Genomic DNA, 17,218 nt, shown 5'->3' on the forward strand with positions numbered 1-17,218 from the left:
CTGTTTCATTAATGGAAAGGAAATCTGTTATCCCATCTTCAAACTGTATCACTGGGTCAAAATCCTGGAACTCCCTCTCTAACAGTACTGTGGAGTTCCCTACACCCTAATTACATCAATCCATGAAGACAGTTCAAAGCGACTAGGGATGGGCAATAAATGCTGGCCCATCCAATAAAAGTCAACATCCCCTGAACAATTAAAATTCCTCACTGTCCTCCCGGCATTATTTAATCAGGACTTCGTAAAGTTGAAGCACAGCTCCTACAACTTATATTCTCATCTTCTAGATATAAAGGCCAACATTTCATCAGCCCTTTTAATTATTATCTGTACCTGTGCATGACATTTTAAGATTGATGTACCTTGATCACCAAACCTCTTTGGACCTCCACCTGTTTATAACTTTTTGCCATTTAGAAAGCATTCTGTTCTATTCTTTTTAAGTCTAAAATGAACAACCTCATATTTGCCAACATTGGGTTTTGTTCACCATAGTTTCTCCTATTCATTCACTCTATCAATATCTCTTAGTAGAGCCATAACATTTTTACAGCACAGAAAGAGACCCTTTGGTCCATCATATCTGCATTAGTCATCAAGAACCTATCTACTCTAGTTTCATTTTCCAGCACTTGGCTTGGAACCTTTTATGCTGTGGCGGTTCAAGTATAATTGAAATACTTCTTAAATGTTGTAATGATTCCTGCCTTTACCGCCCTTTGAGGTTGAGAGTTTGAAATATCGCCATCCTCTGGGTGAAAATAAAAATCTTCCTTAAATCCCTAAACCTAAATCTATGCCCTCTGGTTATTGACTCTTCTATTAAGGGAAACAGTTTCTTCCTATTTATTTCATCTAATCCCCTCATAATTCTGTATGCCTCACTGAGGTCCCCTCTTGGACATCTCTGTTATTAGGAAAACAACCCTAAGTATAAGCTTCCCTTTGCTTCCTTATCTAATCCTGTACATCCCTTGGCCTCTAGCGTCCTCTGCACTTGCGTGTCACACCCTTCATCTTTACAGGAATGTGTTGCCCTGAACTCTCATTATTTTCTTTTTGAAAGATTTCCAGTACTCTGGTGTAGAATTTCCAGCAAGTAACTGTACCCAGTCCAGTTTGGCTCGATATAAATATGCCTGCCCCAATTCAGAACTTATATTTCTATCCCATTATTGTCCTTTTTCATCACTACCTTAAATCTTACTGAATTATGGTTATCCTATCACCCATATTGGGACCAGTAACATAGAATGAAAGAGAAATGGGGTCCTGCAAACAGACTTTAGAGACTTACATAAGAACTCGAAAAGTAGGACTTCAAAGGTATTAATCTCCAGATTTGTGATTGTAAGAATAGAGGGATATGTCAGCTGAATGCATGGCTGGAGAAATGGTGTAGGAGGGTGAATTTTAGACTCCTGAGGATTTGGATCATTTCTCCAGGGGAAGTGGGACCTGTAGAAGTTGGATGAGTTACATCTGAACAGGAACAAGATGAACATCCTCATGGCAAGTTTTACTAGTGCTGTTAGAGTGGGCTTACTCTTTATTGGCAGAGAATGGAATCCTAACGAGGTGTTGAGAGGGGAGAGGAGGTGAAAAAAAGAACCCAAGGAACTGTGGATGCTGGAAATCAGAAACATAAACATATCTTGCTGAAAAAACTCAGTAGGTCTGGCAGCAACTGTGCAGTGAAAGCATTTCAAGTCCACTGACCCTCCTCCAGAATAAGGAAGGTGAGAAGGAGAGATGGAATTATTAGTTAGGTAAGTGAGTTTGGAAGACAGAGGAAACATGGGAAAGATAAAAAATAAATGAATTTAGCAAGGCTAAATGGAATATATTTCAATACAAGCAGTTTGAGGAATAAGATGAGCTGAGGACACAGATAAGCCCTCAATATGATGATTTCTCACTGAGATAGATTCTTGAGCAGTACAGGAATCAAGAGTTGTGGAAAAAGGACAGTAGTGTTGGATCAGTCATAGTCCCACTGAATAGCAAAGCAGACTCAAAGGGCCGAATGGCCTACTCCTGTTCCTATTTCTTACAGCCTTATATCATAGCTATGGCAGAGACTTGACTGAAAGATTATGCAATCACTTTGCAGAACACCCACGGTCTGCCCACAAGCAACCCTGAGCTTCCTGTTGTTTGCCACTTCAACTCACCACCATGTTCACTGGCCAACATCTTTGTCTCAGGCTTGTTGCAGTGCTACAGCAAGGCTCGGTGAAAGCTAGATGAACAGCTTCTCATTTTCCACTTGGGAAGCTTGCAGCCTTCAGGGCTCAAGATTGAATTCAATAATTATATAGCCTGAACACTTTCTTCAGTGTCCTTTACCCACTCCCACACACTAGGCCCTGTCATGACACAGGCTGCTTTCTATACAACTAATCCCTTGCAATTCACTTATCAGCGCTACAGGTCCATCACAGATGCCATCTCCCTGATCCAACACTAATGCATGGAATATTTGGATAACAAGTATACCTATGTCAGGCTCCTAATTATTGACTACAGCTCCACCTTCAACACTATAAACTCATCTCCAAACTTCGAGACCTAGGTCTTGGCATCCCCCTTTATAACCACATCCTCGACTTCCTGACGCATAGACCTCAATCAGTGAGAATAGGCACAATATCTCCTCCACAACAATCCTCAACACTAATGCCCCGCATGGCTGTGTACTCAGCCCCCTACAGTACTCCTTATACACTCATGACTGTGTGGCCAAATTCTGTCCAACTCCATTTACAAGCTTGCTAACAATACCACCATTGTAGATCGAATCTCACACAATGATGAGACAGCGTACAGGACAGAGATTGAGTGCTTAGCGGCATGGTGTAAAAACAATCATCTCTTCATCGATGTTAGCAAAATAAAGGAGCTGATCATTTACTTCAGGAAGTGGAGGGGAGGTCACGTCCCTGCCTGCATCGATGGTGCTGAGATGAAGATGGTTGAGAGTGTCAAGTTCCTGGCAGTGATGACATTAATTATCTGCCCTGACCTACCCACATCAACGCAGCAGTTAAAAAACACAACATCAGCTCTACCTCCTCAGGAGGCTAAAGAAATTGGCATGTGAACATGCCAAAGCCTCTTACCAATTTTGACAGGTGCACCACAGAAAGCATCCTATCTGGGTGCAACACAGTGTAGTATGGCAACTGCTCTTTCCAAGTCAGCAATAAACTACAGACAGGCATGAACATAGCCCTGTCAATCATGTAAAACTGCCTTCCATCCACTGACTCCATCTGTAGTTCCCGCTGCCTCAGCAAAACGTAACCAACATAACCAAAGACCTCTCCCACTCTAGTTATACTCTCTTCCACCCTCTTCCATCAGGGTGATGGATGATATAAAAATTTGAATACGTATTCGAACAGATTCAAGCACAACTTTTTCCCTGCTGTTATTAGATTTTTGGACTGACCTCTGAAAGGTTAATGTTGATCCCTTTTTGCACATTCTCTGCAGCTGTAACACTATATTCTGCACTCTCTTCTGCTGACCGATGCACTTTGTATGGTACAATCTGCCTGGTATGAGCACACAAAACAACTCTTTTCACTGTATCCTGGTACATGACAATAATAAATCATACCACATTATTTTATCTTTAATCATTAAGATTATTCCTTCATTTCCACGATTTTCCTTATTTTTCCTCATATATTTAATTTAGTCCTGACTGTTTTCAGTCTTGCTGTCATGTAATATCTTCCAAGGTGAATCTGCATTTGAAATTCATTCAATTTGTTCCATGTACTTTGTGCATTGTATAGAAAACATGTATTTGAAACCTCACAGCATAAACATTGCTTCTGCTTTAATGTATTGCTCATGTTGATACCATATTTATTTTTTCCTTGTTTTTTCTGGCTTAATAACATTTTAGCTTTTAGTTCTTGCTTTAGAAACCAGGGTTCATTTCCCGCCTCAGGCAACTGACTGTGTGGAGTTTGCACATTCTCCCTGTGTCTGCGTGGGTTTCCTCCGGGTGCTCCGGTTTCCTCCCACCGTCCAAAGATGTACAGGTCAGGTGAATTGGCCATTCTATATTGCCCGTAGTGTTAGGCACAGGAGTAAGTGTAGAGGTATGGATCTGGGTTGGTGTGCTTCGGTGGGTCGGTGTGGACTTGTTGGGCCGAAGGGCCTGTTTCCACACTGTAAGTAATTTAATCTAATCTAAAAAAAACCTGTATTATGTAAATCACAATTTCTGATGGTTACTAAATTCTCTTTACTTTCACTTGTTTTTAAACTATTTAATGCTATTATTTCCATTCCAGATATCCCACACAAATCTCTCACATTCATTCACTAGTTTAAAGCTCTTGTGTTTGCCACAGCTATCCTTTCCTGCAGGTTCCAGCTGGTTCTGGTGGAGTCTATCTCACCAGCAAAATTCCTATTTTTGCCAGTACAGTTGTCACTATCCTAGGACATGTAATACCTCTTTCCCACAATGATCACATGACCTCCTGTCTAATCTGTTTATCCTACACCAATTTGCATGTGTTTTGGGCAATTATCAAAGATTATAATCCCCAAATTGGTGGGCCAAAGGGCCTGTTTCTGTGCTGTACTGTAACAGCCTGTTCTTTAATTTAGTTCTTAATTCCTGGTACACCTAATAGGAGCCTCTTGCCTACAATTTATTGTGTTGTTGATTCCAACATGGATTACAAAAGCTGGATTCTTCACCTCATTGTCCGGTATCTCATCAAAACAATTCAAAATATTCCTTGCCATGACATCAGACAGGTATGCATAAAAAGACTGCTATCTGTCTTCCAAATTATTGAATCCCCAACCACCTCATAAAGCATCTTCTCACTCTCCTTCCTTTGGATAGCCTTATGTTTCAAAGTGACATGGTTTACTTCTGGTTGCCTTCCCCCGGCCCCTGGGACTGCTCAGACACCATTAGCCATGCGGCTGGTGCAGCCACCATCCCCACGCTGATTGATGATGTCACTTCCGCCCCCATCATAGCCGCTTCCGCAGCCACTTCCACCCCTCACAATTCCTCATGCACCACACGTGACATCACTTCCGCCCCTCACATCATCGCTGATGTCACACACTCAGTGATGTCTGCCTCCCCTACTGCCGTGTTTGCCACCACTTCAACCCCCGCCAACGCCACTCACCTGCATTCTGCTGACACAACCCCCCACAGATCCCACTGTCACCATCCCCGCCCCCCCAGAACTATTCCTGAAGGGAATACCATCCCTGCTCATGACTCCACCCCTATTCCTCCCACCACCACACCCACTCCAGTTACAGGTTCCGCCCCCACTCCAGCTCTACACCCACACCAGATCCCAGCTCCCAGCCCTGCCGAGTTTTCACCATCCACCCAGACCGCCCCCTCACTGAGGACGAACGATCAGTCCTCAGCAAAAGACTCACCTTCATCGCCCTCCGTCCATGCATCAATGAATTTAATACACGCCGTGACGTTGAACACTTCTTCCACTGCCTCTGCCTCTGAGCTTACTTTCACAATCAGGACTCCCACCCACCTTCCTAGGACCCCTTCGCCCACTTCCAACACACTGCATCCACCAGGACATTCCGTGTTGGCCTATTACCCGCCTTCGACCTCTTCATTTCCAACTGCTGCCGGGACATTAACCGCCTCAACCTGTCTACCCCCCTCCCCCACTCCAACCTCTCACCCTTAGAACGCGCAGCCCTCCAATCCCTCTGCTCCAATCCCAACCTCACCATCAAGCCAGCAGATAAAAGGGGCGCAGTGGTAGTCTGGTGCACTGACCTCTACACCGCTGAAGCCAAACGCCAACTCGAGGACACCTCTTCCTACCGCTCCTTTGATCATGACTCCACCCCCCATCACCAAACTATCATCTCCCAGACCATACAGAATCTCATCACCTCAGGATATCTCCCACCCACAGCTTCCAACCTCATAGTCCAGGAACCCCGCACTGTCCGGTTCTACCTCCTTCCTAAGATCCAGAAGCCTGACCACCCTGGTTGACCTATTGTCTCAGCATGGTCCTGCCCCACTGAACGCATTTCTACCTACCTCGACACTGTCCTATCCCCCCTAGTCCAGGAACACCCCACACACGTTCGAGACACCACCCACACCCTCCACCTCCTCCACTACTTCCATTTCCCCGGCCTCGAACACCTCATCTTCACCATGGATATCCAATCCCTCTACACCTCCATCTGCCATGAGCAGGGCCTCCAAGCTCTCCATGTCTTCCTCTCCCGACATCCCCAACAGTACCCTTCCACCGACACTCTCATTCATTTGGCCGAACTGGTCCTCACACTTAACAATTTCTCCTTCGAATCCTTACACTTCCTCCAGACCAAAGGGGTAGCCATGGGCACCCGTATGGGCCCCAGCTATGCCTGTCTCGTTGTTGGCTACGTAGAACAGCACATCTTCCGTAATTACACCGGCACCACTCCCCACCTCTTCCTCTGCTACATTGATGACTGCATTGGCGCCACCTCGTGCTCCCGCTAGGAGGTCGAGCAATTCATCAACTTCACCAACACATTCGACCTTGACCTTAAATTTACCTAGACCATCTCTGACACCTCCCTCCCTTTCCTGGACCTCTCCATCTCCATTAATGATGACCGACTTGACACTGACATTTTTTACAAACCCACTGACTCCCACAGCTACCTGGATTACACCTTTTCCCACCCTACTCTTGCAAAAATGGCATCCCGTATTCCCAATTCCTCCGCCTCCACCGTATCTGCTCCCAGGAGGACCAGTTCCACCACAGAACACACCAGATGGCCTCCTCCTTTAGAGACGGCAATTTCCCTTCCCAGGTGGTTAAAGATGCCCTCCAACGCATCTCATCCACATCCTGCACCTCCGCCCTCAGACCCCACCCCTCCAACCGTAACAAGGACAGAATGCCCCTGGTGCTCACCTTCCACCCTCCCAATCCTCACATAAACCAAACCATCCGCCGACATTTCCGCCACCTCCAAACAGACCCCACCACCAGGGATATATTTCCCTTTCCACCTTCCGCAAAGGCCACCGTGACTACCTGGTCAGGTCCACGCCCCCCTACAACCCACCCTCCCATCCTAGCACCTTCCCCTGCCACCATAGGAATTGCAAAACCTGCGCCCACACCTCCTCCCTCAACTCCATCCAAGGCCCTAAAGGAGCCTTCCACATCCATCAAAGTTTTACCTGCACATCCACCAATATTATTTATTGTATCCGTTGCTCCCGATGCAGTCTCCTCTAAATTGGGGAGACTGGACGCCTCCTAGCAGAGTGCTTTAGGGAACATCTCTGGGACACCCGCACCAATCAACCACACCGCCCTGTAGCCCAACATTTCAACTCCTCCTCCCACTCAGCCGAGGACATGGAGGTCCTGGGCCTCCTTCACCGCCGCACCCTCACCACCAGACGCCTGGAGGAAGAACGCCTCATCTTCCGCCTCAGAACACTTTAACCCCAGGGCATCAATGTGGACTTCACCAGTTTCCTCATTTCCCCTTCCCCCACCTCACCCTAGTTCCAAACCTCCAGCTCAGCACTGTCCTCATGACTTGTCCTACCTGCCTACCTTCTTTTCCATCTATCCACTCCACCCTCCCCCCAACCTATCACCTTCATCCCCTCCCCCACTCACCTATTGTACTCTATGCTACTTTCTCCCCACCCCCACCCTCCTTTCATTTGTCTCTCCATCCTTCAGGCTCTCTGCCTGTATTCCTGATGAAGGGCTTTTGCCTGAAATGCGGACTTTACTGCTCCTCGGATGCTGCCTGAACTGCTGTGCTTTTCCAGCACCACTCTAATCTAGAATCTGGTTTCCAGCATCTGCAGTCCTTGTTTTAACTAACTGTCTAATCCTCACAGTTAACAACTACATTGTACCGGTTGGATAACATCAGCACAGGAATGGGGGTAGGCCATTCAGCCCCTTGAGCCTGTTCCACTGTTTACTGGGATTGCGGCTGATCTGTGGCCTTATTCCATATGCCTGTTTTGGCCTATATCCCTTAAGATCTTTTCTTCACAAAAATTTATTTATCTCAAATCCAAATTTAATAAGTGATCCTGCATCCAGTGCCATTTGCAAATGAATGTTCCAAACTTCTACTTCCCTTTGTGTGTCAAAGTGCTTCTTAAAATCTCTCCTGTATAGTGTGGCCCTAATTCTCAGACTATGCCCCCTAGTTTTAGAATACAAAACCTATGAAACAGCTTATCTTTGTCTACCCGTCTTTTCCTGTTAATATCTTGAAGATCAGATTACCCCTTATCCTTCTAAACCCCAGAGAAAAAATGCCTAATTTATGTAATCCCTCCTCATAACCACTAAAATCCAGGTATCATTCTTGTGAACCTACCAATATATTCTTCCAAATGTGTGGTGTTGAAATCCACTCACAGTTCTCCAAGGGAGGTCTAATCAGAGTTTTGTATAACTGCAACATTACTTCTATATTCTAGTACTCCACTTCTCTAGAAGTAAAAGCCAGCATTCCATTAGCTTCCTTGATTATTTTCTGCACTTGTTCATGACATTTTAAAGATCCATTTCCCCTGAACCCCCAAGTCTCTTTGGACAGCCACTGTATTTAGCTTCATACAATCTAGAAAGTACCCTGATCTATCCTTTGTCAGTCCAAAATGGAAAACTTCACTGAACTCTATCTACCACAGTTTTGGCCATTTGCCTAATCTATCAATGTCTCTTTGTCATTTTATGCTATCATCTATACTGTCTACAATGCTGCCTAACATTGTGTCATTAGCAAAGTTGGATATACATATAAATATATCCATCCTTACCTTCCTCCCTCAGCATTCTGGGATAGGTTCCATCAGGTCCTGAGGACTCTCTTCAAAACATTCAACGAAGTTTGTCAGCTTGACCTACCTGATAGGAATCCATGCTGCCTCTCCCTGATTAACTAAAAAATTTCAAGTTACTCAATCTTTGACTTAAATTTCCTCACCACAAACGTTCAGCTGACTGGTCTGTAATTCTTTGGCTTTCCTCTTTCACCCTCAGTAAAAAGCAAAGTGACAATATGCATTTTCCAATCCAGAGGACGACCCATGAATTTGGGAAACTCTGAAAGATTATAGTTAGGCTGTCTACAAAGTACTCCCCTACTTCCTTTAACACCTTTGGTTAGAAACTGTCAGTTCCCAGAGATTTGGGATTCCATCAATCTCCTCATTACCAATGTTATTTTCTTCATTTCCTGTTCCCAGTCCACTATTACTTCCTCAGGACTTCCAGCAAGCCCTCCTCCTTGTCTACTACAAATACTGAGGCAAAGTAATTATTCAACATGTCTGCCATTTTCCGATAGTCATTGACAATATCCCCACTTTCAGTCTTTAGTGACCAACATCACTCCCGACCACCCACTTCCCATTATGTAACTATAAAACTTCTTCTTATTAATTTTGATGTCCCTGACAAGTTTCCTTTCATAACCCCTTTGGGAGCTCTGATGAGCTGTTTTGTGGCGTTTTGCTAGTCTTTGTATCTTTCCCAATTGGCAGTTTCTGTGCTGTTTTATGCCTGGTTGTCAGCCCTTTCTTTTGCTTTTATGCAGTTCCTTATTTCTTTTTTGTCCATGCCTGTTTTTTTCCTGTGAAGCTTTTACTTCACAGGGGTATAAGCCAGTTTCATATCACGTTAAATTTTTCTTTCAAAAGCCTCCACTGTTCTTCAGAAATTTTACCCGTGAGCAAATTTTCCCAGTTTGCTGTGGATAGTCTCTGTCTCACTGCAGTTTCTGCAGAACTTTGTTTTCTATCTCACAGCAGTTTCCCTGAATCTGTGTATGATCCATTGCATCACATTCTGAATCTCTTCCTATTGGATTGCATCCAAGTTGAATTGACTTTGAGATAGAGAGATTCAAGGGACAGAGTTCACAACTGCAGATGTTGCTTGGCAGTGCAGAACTCAATAAAGGGAGACATGCTTTCAAAGTTTTTCATTCTGAACTTATCAGGTCAGCTTTTCAAATGTGCCAAATCATGTACTGGTGTTCTTGGATTTGTCCTTATGAGTGCACAGTGAAATGGTTTGACATCATGGTTCTTTTTCATAATGCAAAGGGTACAGATATGCTTGCTTAGGACAGTCTGTTCACAAAACTCTCACATATTGCCTAAAAACCAAAAGAACTGCAGGTGCTGTATGGCAGAAACAAAAACAGAAATTGCTGGAAAAACTCAGCAGATCCAACAGCATCTGTGGAGCAGAAGTAGACCTAATGTTTTGGGTTCTGAAGAAGGGCCACTGGATATCTCTCCACAGATACTGCCAGATCTGCTGGCTTTTTCTGTCGTATCTTCATTTAGATCATTTACATCTACCTTTCAAAGTTCAGGCTTACTTTCATTCTAAACATTCATTTCTACTGAACACATTCACATAATCATAGAATTATTAGAGTGTAAAAGGAGACCATTCAGCCCATTGTGACAGCACCAGTTGGGTTTGCAATTAGAGTGATGACAACAATGTAGGTTCAGTTCCTGCACTTGCTGAGGTACCATGACAAACTCTCCTTCTCCCAATGCCTGAGGTGTGGTGATCCAAAGGCTAAACTACTACCAGTCTCTCTCTAAATGAGACAGCAGCCCTATGTCTGTAAGTATTATGGCAATTTTACCTTTACATATTTTTAAAATCATCTTAAAATGCTGACTCAGATTCCAGCTAACAGGAAGTAGCAGTAGTCAGGCAATCACATACAACTGATAGACAGTTAGATATCGTTGAAAGAACAACGCCTGAGAACAGGTTTTGCAGATCATTTGAAGCAGAGTCATATTGAACTCGAGATGTTAACCCTCACTTCACAGAAAATGACAGTTCTGGCGAGTTTCTCCAGCATTTTTTTGTTTTTTATTGATGATTTTTTAATTCACTCATTGGGCATAGGCATTGTTGGCTGCACCAGCATTTATTGCCTATCCTTAGCTGCCTTTCAGAAGTTAGTGGTGAGCTGCCTACTTGCCCTTAGGGAGGATTTTGACCCAGTGACAGTATTTCTCCAAGTCAGGATGTTGAGTGTTTTGGAGGGGAACTTGCAGGTGGTTGTGTTCCCATGTATCTGCTGCCCATGTCCTTCTAGATGGTAGTGGCTGTGAGCCTGGAAAGGTGCTACCTAAGGATCTTTCTTGAATTTCTGCAATGCATTTTGGAGTTAGTACACTCTGCTGCGACTGAGCATCAGTGGTGGAGGGAGTGGATTTGGTGTTGTCCTTGATGGTGTCAAGTTTCTTAAATGTTGTTGGAGCTGCACTGATCCAGGCAGGAGAGAACTAACCCATCATACTCCTGACTTGTGCCTTGATGATGGCCAGGCTTTGCCAAGTCAGGAAGTGAGTTACTCCCTGCAGTAGTTTTTCTTCATTCATGATGCTGGCTAGGTCAGTATTTATAGCCCATTCTTAATTGCCCCAAAGGGCAGTTAAAAGTCAACCACATTGGTGTGAGTCTGGATTTACATCAGCCAGAACAGGTAAGGATGGCATCAGTGAACCAGGTGGGCTTTTAACAGCGATCATTAGACTTTTGTGCCATGATGGTAGTCAAACTTAGGTCTGCAGAGCATTACTTGGTTCTCTGGATTAACAGCATAGCAACAATACCACTAGACCATTGCCTTCCCTATAATCCTAGCTTCTGACTGTGTTTATGTTCATTGTTTTATGGTTTTCAAAGTTCATCTTTAAATTCAACAAAAAAAAAGCAGCTTGAGTTACATTCACCAAGACATACCAGAAAATTCCCATTCTCACAAGCTCCCTAAGTGCAGTGTACTGAGGCTCTGCATGTTGGGAGTCACTGACTGTTGCGGAACAAATGAAACTGTCTTTAAAAATGAAGGGGATATTTGCTCTGACCCAACATCACACTGACTGTTTGCTTTATTTGTAACTGGTTAGATTATAAGAACATGAGAAAGGGAACAAGACGCCATTCATCTCTGTGCCTCATCACTCAATAAGATCATGGCTAATCCTCAAATCCAGTTTCCTGCCCTTTCCCTGAATGATCAAGAATCTTTTTATCTCAGCCTTAATTATACACAAAGACAGCCCCCACAGCTCTCTGTGGCAAGGAGTGCCCAAGACTTGCAAACTGCCTTTCTACCTAACTTTTGTGTCCTCTGCAAATGTGGCCACAGTACATTCGCCTCCTTAGTTATTCTGGAAACAGTCGCAGTCCCAACGCTGAACCCTGTGGAGTGTTAATTATTATCACAGAAAATCTGTCAGTGCACAAGGCAGGACCGCGCAACGCTTCATACGGCGATCAGAACACGATCCAAAGCGAAACAAGTCATCAATGCAGTTCACTCACTTGCATTCAGAATGTTCTCACTCGATTCCGTGGCGGAGACCTGCAGTCTGTTCCAGGACACACAGCACAGGCATAGAGATAAGGCCAAGGGTAGGAATCCAGTCCGAAACATCCCGTCCAGCCGACTTCAAAGAGACATATCCCGATCTTTCTCGGTGCAATATAGGCGTCAATATGAAGGGGATTTCACTTTCTGTTTTCATTTCCACCGTTATTTCCCAGCAACTGCTCACCCTCGCCTTATCCGGGGTTTTCTCTGCTCAGCTCAGCATAATAAGGAGAAGTAGGGTTTCAGTCACGAACCCAGGGCCGCGGTTTTGTTGGTAATTCAGTGTTTTTTTAAAAAAAACTTTACCAGCAACTAAAACTGGGCATACCCCTACCCAGTGTGTCCAATCTGCAGTCACACAGAGCGGTTTGTGTGTGTGTGGTGTTTGTGGGCGGGGTGGTTGTATGGGTGTGTGGTGAGTCAGGCAAAGGTCATCATTAACCGGCAAACCCAAGGACACATTCAGAGCATCTTAAAATCAGAAACAAAAACTGAAATTGCTGAAAAAGCTCAGCAGATTTGGCAGCATCTGTGGAGAGAAATCAGAGTTGACATTTCCTGTGGAGTGCCCCTTTCTCAGAATTTACAAGCTTACAGTGTTGCAATCAGATGGGATTGAGGTGGAATGGTTTCTCTCTTTCACAACTCCGATTTGTCAGAAGTTTATATTTGAAAATGGTACAGTTGAGCCTTTGAACAAAAATAAACATAGAATGTGGGCACCATTCATAAGGACAGCATTTCTTAGGCTCACAGCCCTTGTTAGAGAAAGATAAGGATGTTGCCAGGGTTGGAGGATTTGAGCTATAGGGAGAGACTGAATATGCTAGGGCTGTTTTCCCTGGAGCATCGGAGGCTGATGGGTGACCTTTTAGAGATTTACAAAATTATGAGGGGCATGGATAGGATAAATAGAGAAAGTCTTTTCCCTGGGGTGGAGGAGTCCAGAACTATAGGGCATAAGTTTAAGGTGAGAGGGGAAAGATATAAAAGAGACCTAAGGGCAACTTTTTCACACAGAGGGTGGTACATGTATGGAATGAGCTGCCAGAGGATGTGGTGGAGGCTGGTACAATTGCAACATTTAAAAGGCATTTGCATGGGTATATGAATAGGAAGGGTTTGGAGGGATATGGGCCGGATGCTGGCAGGTGGGACGAGATTGGGTTGGGATATCTGGTCGGCATGGACGGGTTGGACCGAAGGGTCTGATTCCATGCGGTACATCTCTATGACTCTATGTCTGGAGTTAAATGTTAGTCAGACCAAATACAGAATTCTCTCCCTGAAGGTATTTGTGAAATAGATGAGATTTTGTGACAACACTTTCATATGACCATTACTGAAACCAGCTTTCAATTCTATTTATTGTTATTAATTAACAGAACTAATTAATGATTTTAATTTCTATTAGTGGCCACATGGGATTTAAATTCATGGACCTCTGGATGACTGCCTTTGCTGTGACATGATGTGGAGGAGCCTATGTTGGACAAAGTTAAAAATCACACAACACCACGCTATTGTCCAACAAGTTTATTTGGCAGCACTAGCTTTCGGAGTGCTGCTCGTTTATCAGGTGGTTTTGGAGTAGGACCAAAATACACAGACTTTATAGCAAAAGATTCCAGTGTCATGCAAGTAAAATTATATATTTAACAAACCTCAATTGTTGTTAAGTCTTTCATCTTTTAGAATGCTTCAGAGGTTTCGGTTCATTAATATATAATTATTAATTATCCCAGTTCTGGAATTTATCCATAACCTCACTACCTCAGGGGACCTCTCATCCACCGCCTCCAACCTCATAGTCCCACAACCCCGCACCGCTCGTTTCTACGTCCTGCCCAAAATCCACAAACCTGACTGCCCCGGCCGACCCATTGTCTCAGCCTGCTCCTGCCCCACCGAACTCTGCATACCTCGACACAGTCCTGTCCGCCCTAGTCCAAGAACTCCCCACCTACGTTCGGAACACCACCCACTCCCTCCACCTCCTCCATGATTTTCGCTTCCCCGGCCCCCAATGCCTTATCTTCACCATGGACATCCAGTCCCTATACACCTCCATCCCCCATCACAAAGGCCTCAAAGCCCTCCACTTCTTCCTTTCCCACCGAACCAACTAGTACCCTTCCACTGACACCCTCCTTCGATTGACTGAACTGGTCCTCACTCTGAAAAACTTCTCTTTCCAATCCTCCCACTTCCTCCAAACCAAAGGAGTAGCCATGGGCACCTGCATGGGCCCCAGCTATGCCTGCCTCTTCGTCGGATATGTGGAACAGTCCATCTTACGCAGCTACACTGGCACCACACCCCACCTTTTCCTCCGCTACATCGATGACTGTATCGGCGCTACCTCGTGCTCCCATGAGGAGGTTGAACAGTTCCTTTAAATCCCATGTGGCCACTAATAGAAATTAAAATCATTAATTAGTTCTGTTAATTAATAACAATAAATAGAATTGAAAGCTGGTTTCAGTAATGGTCGTATGAAAGTGTTGTCACAAAATCTCATCTACCTACACCTTCCACCCCAATCTCAAATTTACCTGGACCGTCTCAGACTCCTCCCTCCCCTTCCTAGACCTCTCCATTTCTATCTTGAGTGACCGACTCAACACGGATATTTACTATAAACCGACCGACTCCCACAGCTACCGAGATTACACCTCCTCCCACCCTGGCCCCTGTAAAAATGCCATCCCATATTCCCAATTCCTTCGCCTCCGCTGCATCTGCTCCCAGGAGGCCCAATTCCAATACTGAACAACCCAGATAGCCTCCTTCTTCAAAGTCCGCAATTTCCCCTCCGACGTGGTCGACGATGCTCTCCACTGCATCTCCTCCACTTCCCACATCTCCGCCCTTGAACCCCGCCCCTCCAGTCGTCACCAGGACGGAACCCCACTCGTCCTCACCTACCACTCCACCAACCACCAGATACATCGTATCATCCTTCGTCATTTCCACCACCTCCAAACAGATCCCACCACCAAGCATATATTTCCCTCCCCTCTCCTATCAGCGTTCCAGAAAGACCACTCCCTCCACGACTCCCTCGTCAGGTCCACACCCCCCACCAACCCAACCTCCACTCCCGGCACCTTCCCCTGCAACCGCAAGAAATGCAAAACTTGTGCCCACACCTCCCCCCTCACTTCCCTCCAAGGCCCCAAGGGATCCTTCCATATCCGGCACAAATTCACCTGCACCTCCACATACATCATTTACTGCATCCACTGCACCCGATGTGGCCTCCTCTATATTGGGGAGACAGGCCGCCTACTTGCGGAATGTTTCAGAGAACACCTCTGGGACACCCGCACCAACCAACCCAACTGCCCCGTGGCTGAACACTTTAACTCCCCCTCCCACTCTGCCAAGGACATGCAGGTCCTTGGCCTCCTCCATCGCCAGACCATGGCAACACGACGCCTGGAGGAAGAGAGCCTCTTCTTCTGTCTAGGAACCCTCCAACCACAAGGGATGAATGCAGATTTCTCCAGCTTCCTCATTTCCCCTCCCCCACCTTATCTCAGTCCCAACCCTCGGACTCAGCACCGCCTTCTTGACCTGCAATCTTCTTCCCGACCTCTCCGCCCCCACCCCCTCTCCGGCCTATCACCCTCACCTTAACCTCCTTCCACCTATTGCATTCCCAACGCCCCTCCCCCAAGTCCCTCCTCCCTACCTTTTATCTTAGCCTGCTTGGCATACCTTCCTCATTCCTGAAGAAGGGCTTATGCCTGAAACGTCGATTCTCCTGCTCCTTGGATGCTGCCTGACCTGCTGCGCTTTTCCAGCAACACTTTTCAGTATTAATGAATCAAAGCCTGTAACCCATTCTAAAAGATGAAAGACTTAACAACAATCAAGGTTTGTTAAATATAGCATTTTACTTGCATAACACTGTAATCTTTTGCTATAAATTCTGTGTCTTATGGTCCTATTCCACAACCACCTGAAGGAGGAGCAGCACTCCGAAAGCTAGTGCTTCCAAATAAACCTCTTGAACTATAATCTGGTGTCGTGTGATTTTTTTTAAACTTTACTGTGACATCACAGGCTTCCCTTCTCATTTGAGCACATCAAGATTTTTGAAAGAACATGCTTGCCAATTCAATATGTGTTTAACTGTGCACGTGAGGTGATCATAAAGTACACAATTAGACAGGTTTCTTGAGTTTTTTATAAACAGAAGCTAGTAATTTTATTGGATTTAACTTGGACTAAATAAACTGACTTTATAAATGCTCTGACTTTCACATGCACACATAGGCACACATAGATTACAGATAGGAGAGGACAGATTAAATTGAGTCCAGTAAAATTGAGGGAGTATATGGTACTTAAAGACTTGACTATCTGTTTGACTGTCCTCAGGCTGAATTAAATGGTTCTGCTGTGTTGAATTGTTGAGCTTTCTGTTTTTCATGTTTGAGGTGGTTTAAAGATGCAGACAACTTATCTATTTTTTCAGAGACATCTGAAGCTGAGTTTATTTTTTAAAGTGCATTTCAGTGGCTCCTGAGTTGTAAACACTAGTTCACGGAGTTTGAAAATTTGGAAGTTGGGTGGAGAGATGGAGATAAGAAATGTACTCAGGGACTTGTTCCTTCTGTGTCAGCTGCTCATGTCCAGTTCTGCAGAGAAAACTAGTGTTTATACACAGTGATAGTTGGCTTATCATATGACCTCTCTCCAGAGGTCTCCAGATCTTTCTCCCAATGACTCAAATAAGGTCACGGCTAATGCA

General features: G+C 44.9%; 1 protein-coding gene across 2 annotated transcripts in view; it reads right to left on the reverse strand.

Moving 5' to 3' along the window:
• The window catches only part of LOC140454735 (interferon gamma receptor 1-like), a 62,476-nt gene extending 49,645 nt beyond the window's left edge, over positions 1 to 12,831 (reverse strand). For both annotated transcript variants that reach the window (XM_072549620.1, XM_072549622.1), the window contains exon 1: positions 12,408 to 12,831. In XM_072549620.1, coding sequence (XP_072405721.1) covers positions 12,408 to 12,519 — 112 coding nt within the window. In that variant the 5' untranslated portion in view covers positions 12,520 to 12,831. The remainder of the gene's footprint in view (positions 1 to 12,407) is intronic.
• Positions 12,832 to 17,218: the final 4,387 nt, after the last annotated feature.

The sequence above is a fragment of the Chiloscyllium punctatum genome, chromosome 3, assembly GCF_047496795.1.
Source record: "Chiloscyllium punctatum isolate Juve2018m chromosome 3, sChiPun1.3, whole genome shotgun sequence".
In the NCBI taxonomy this organism is placed as follows: Eukaryota; Metazoa; Chordata; class Chondrichthyes; order Orectolobiformes; family Hemiscylliidae; genus Chiloscyllium; species Chiloscyllium punctatum.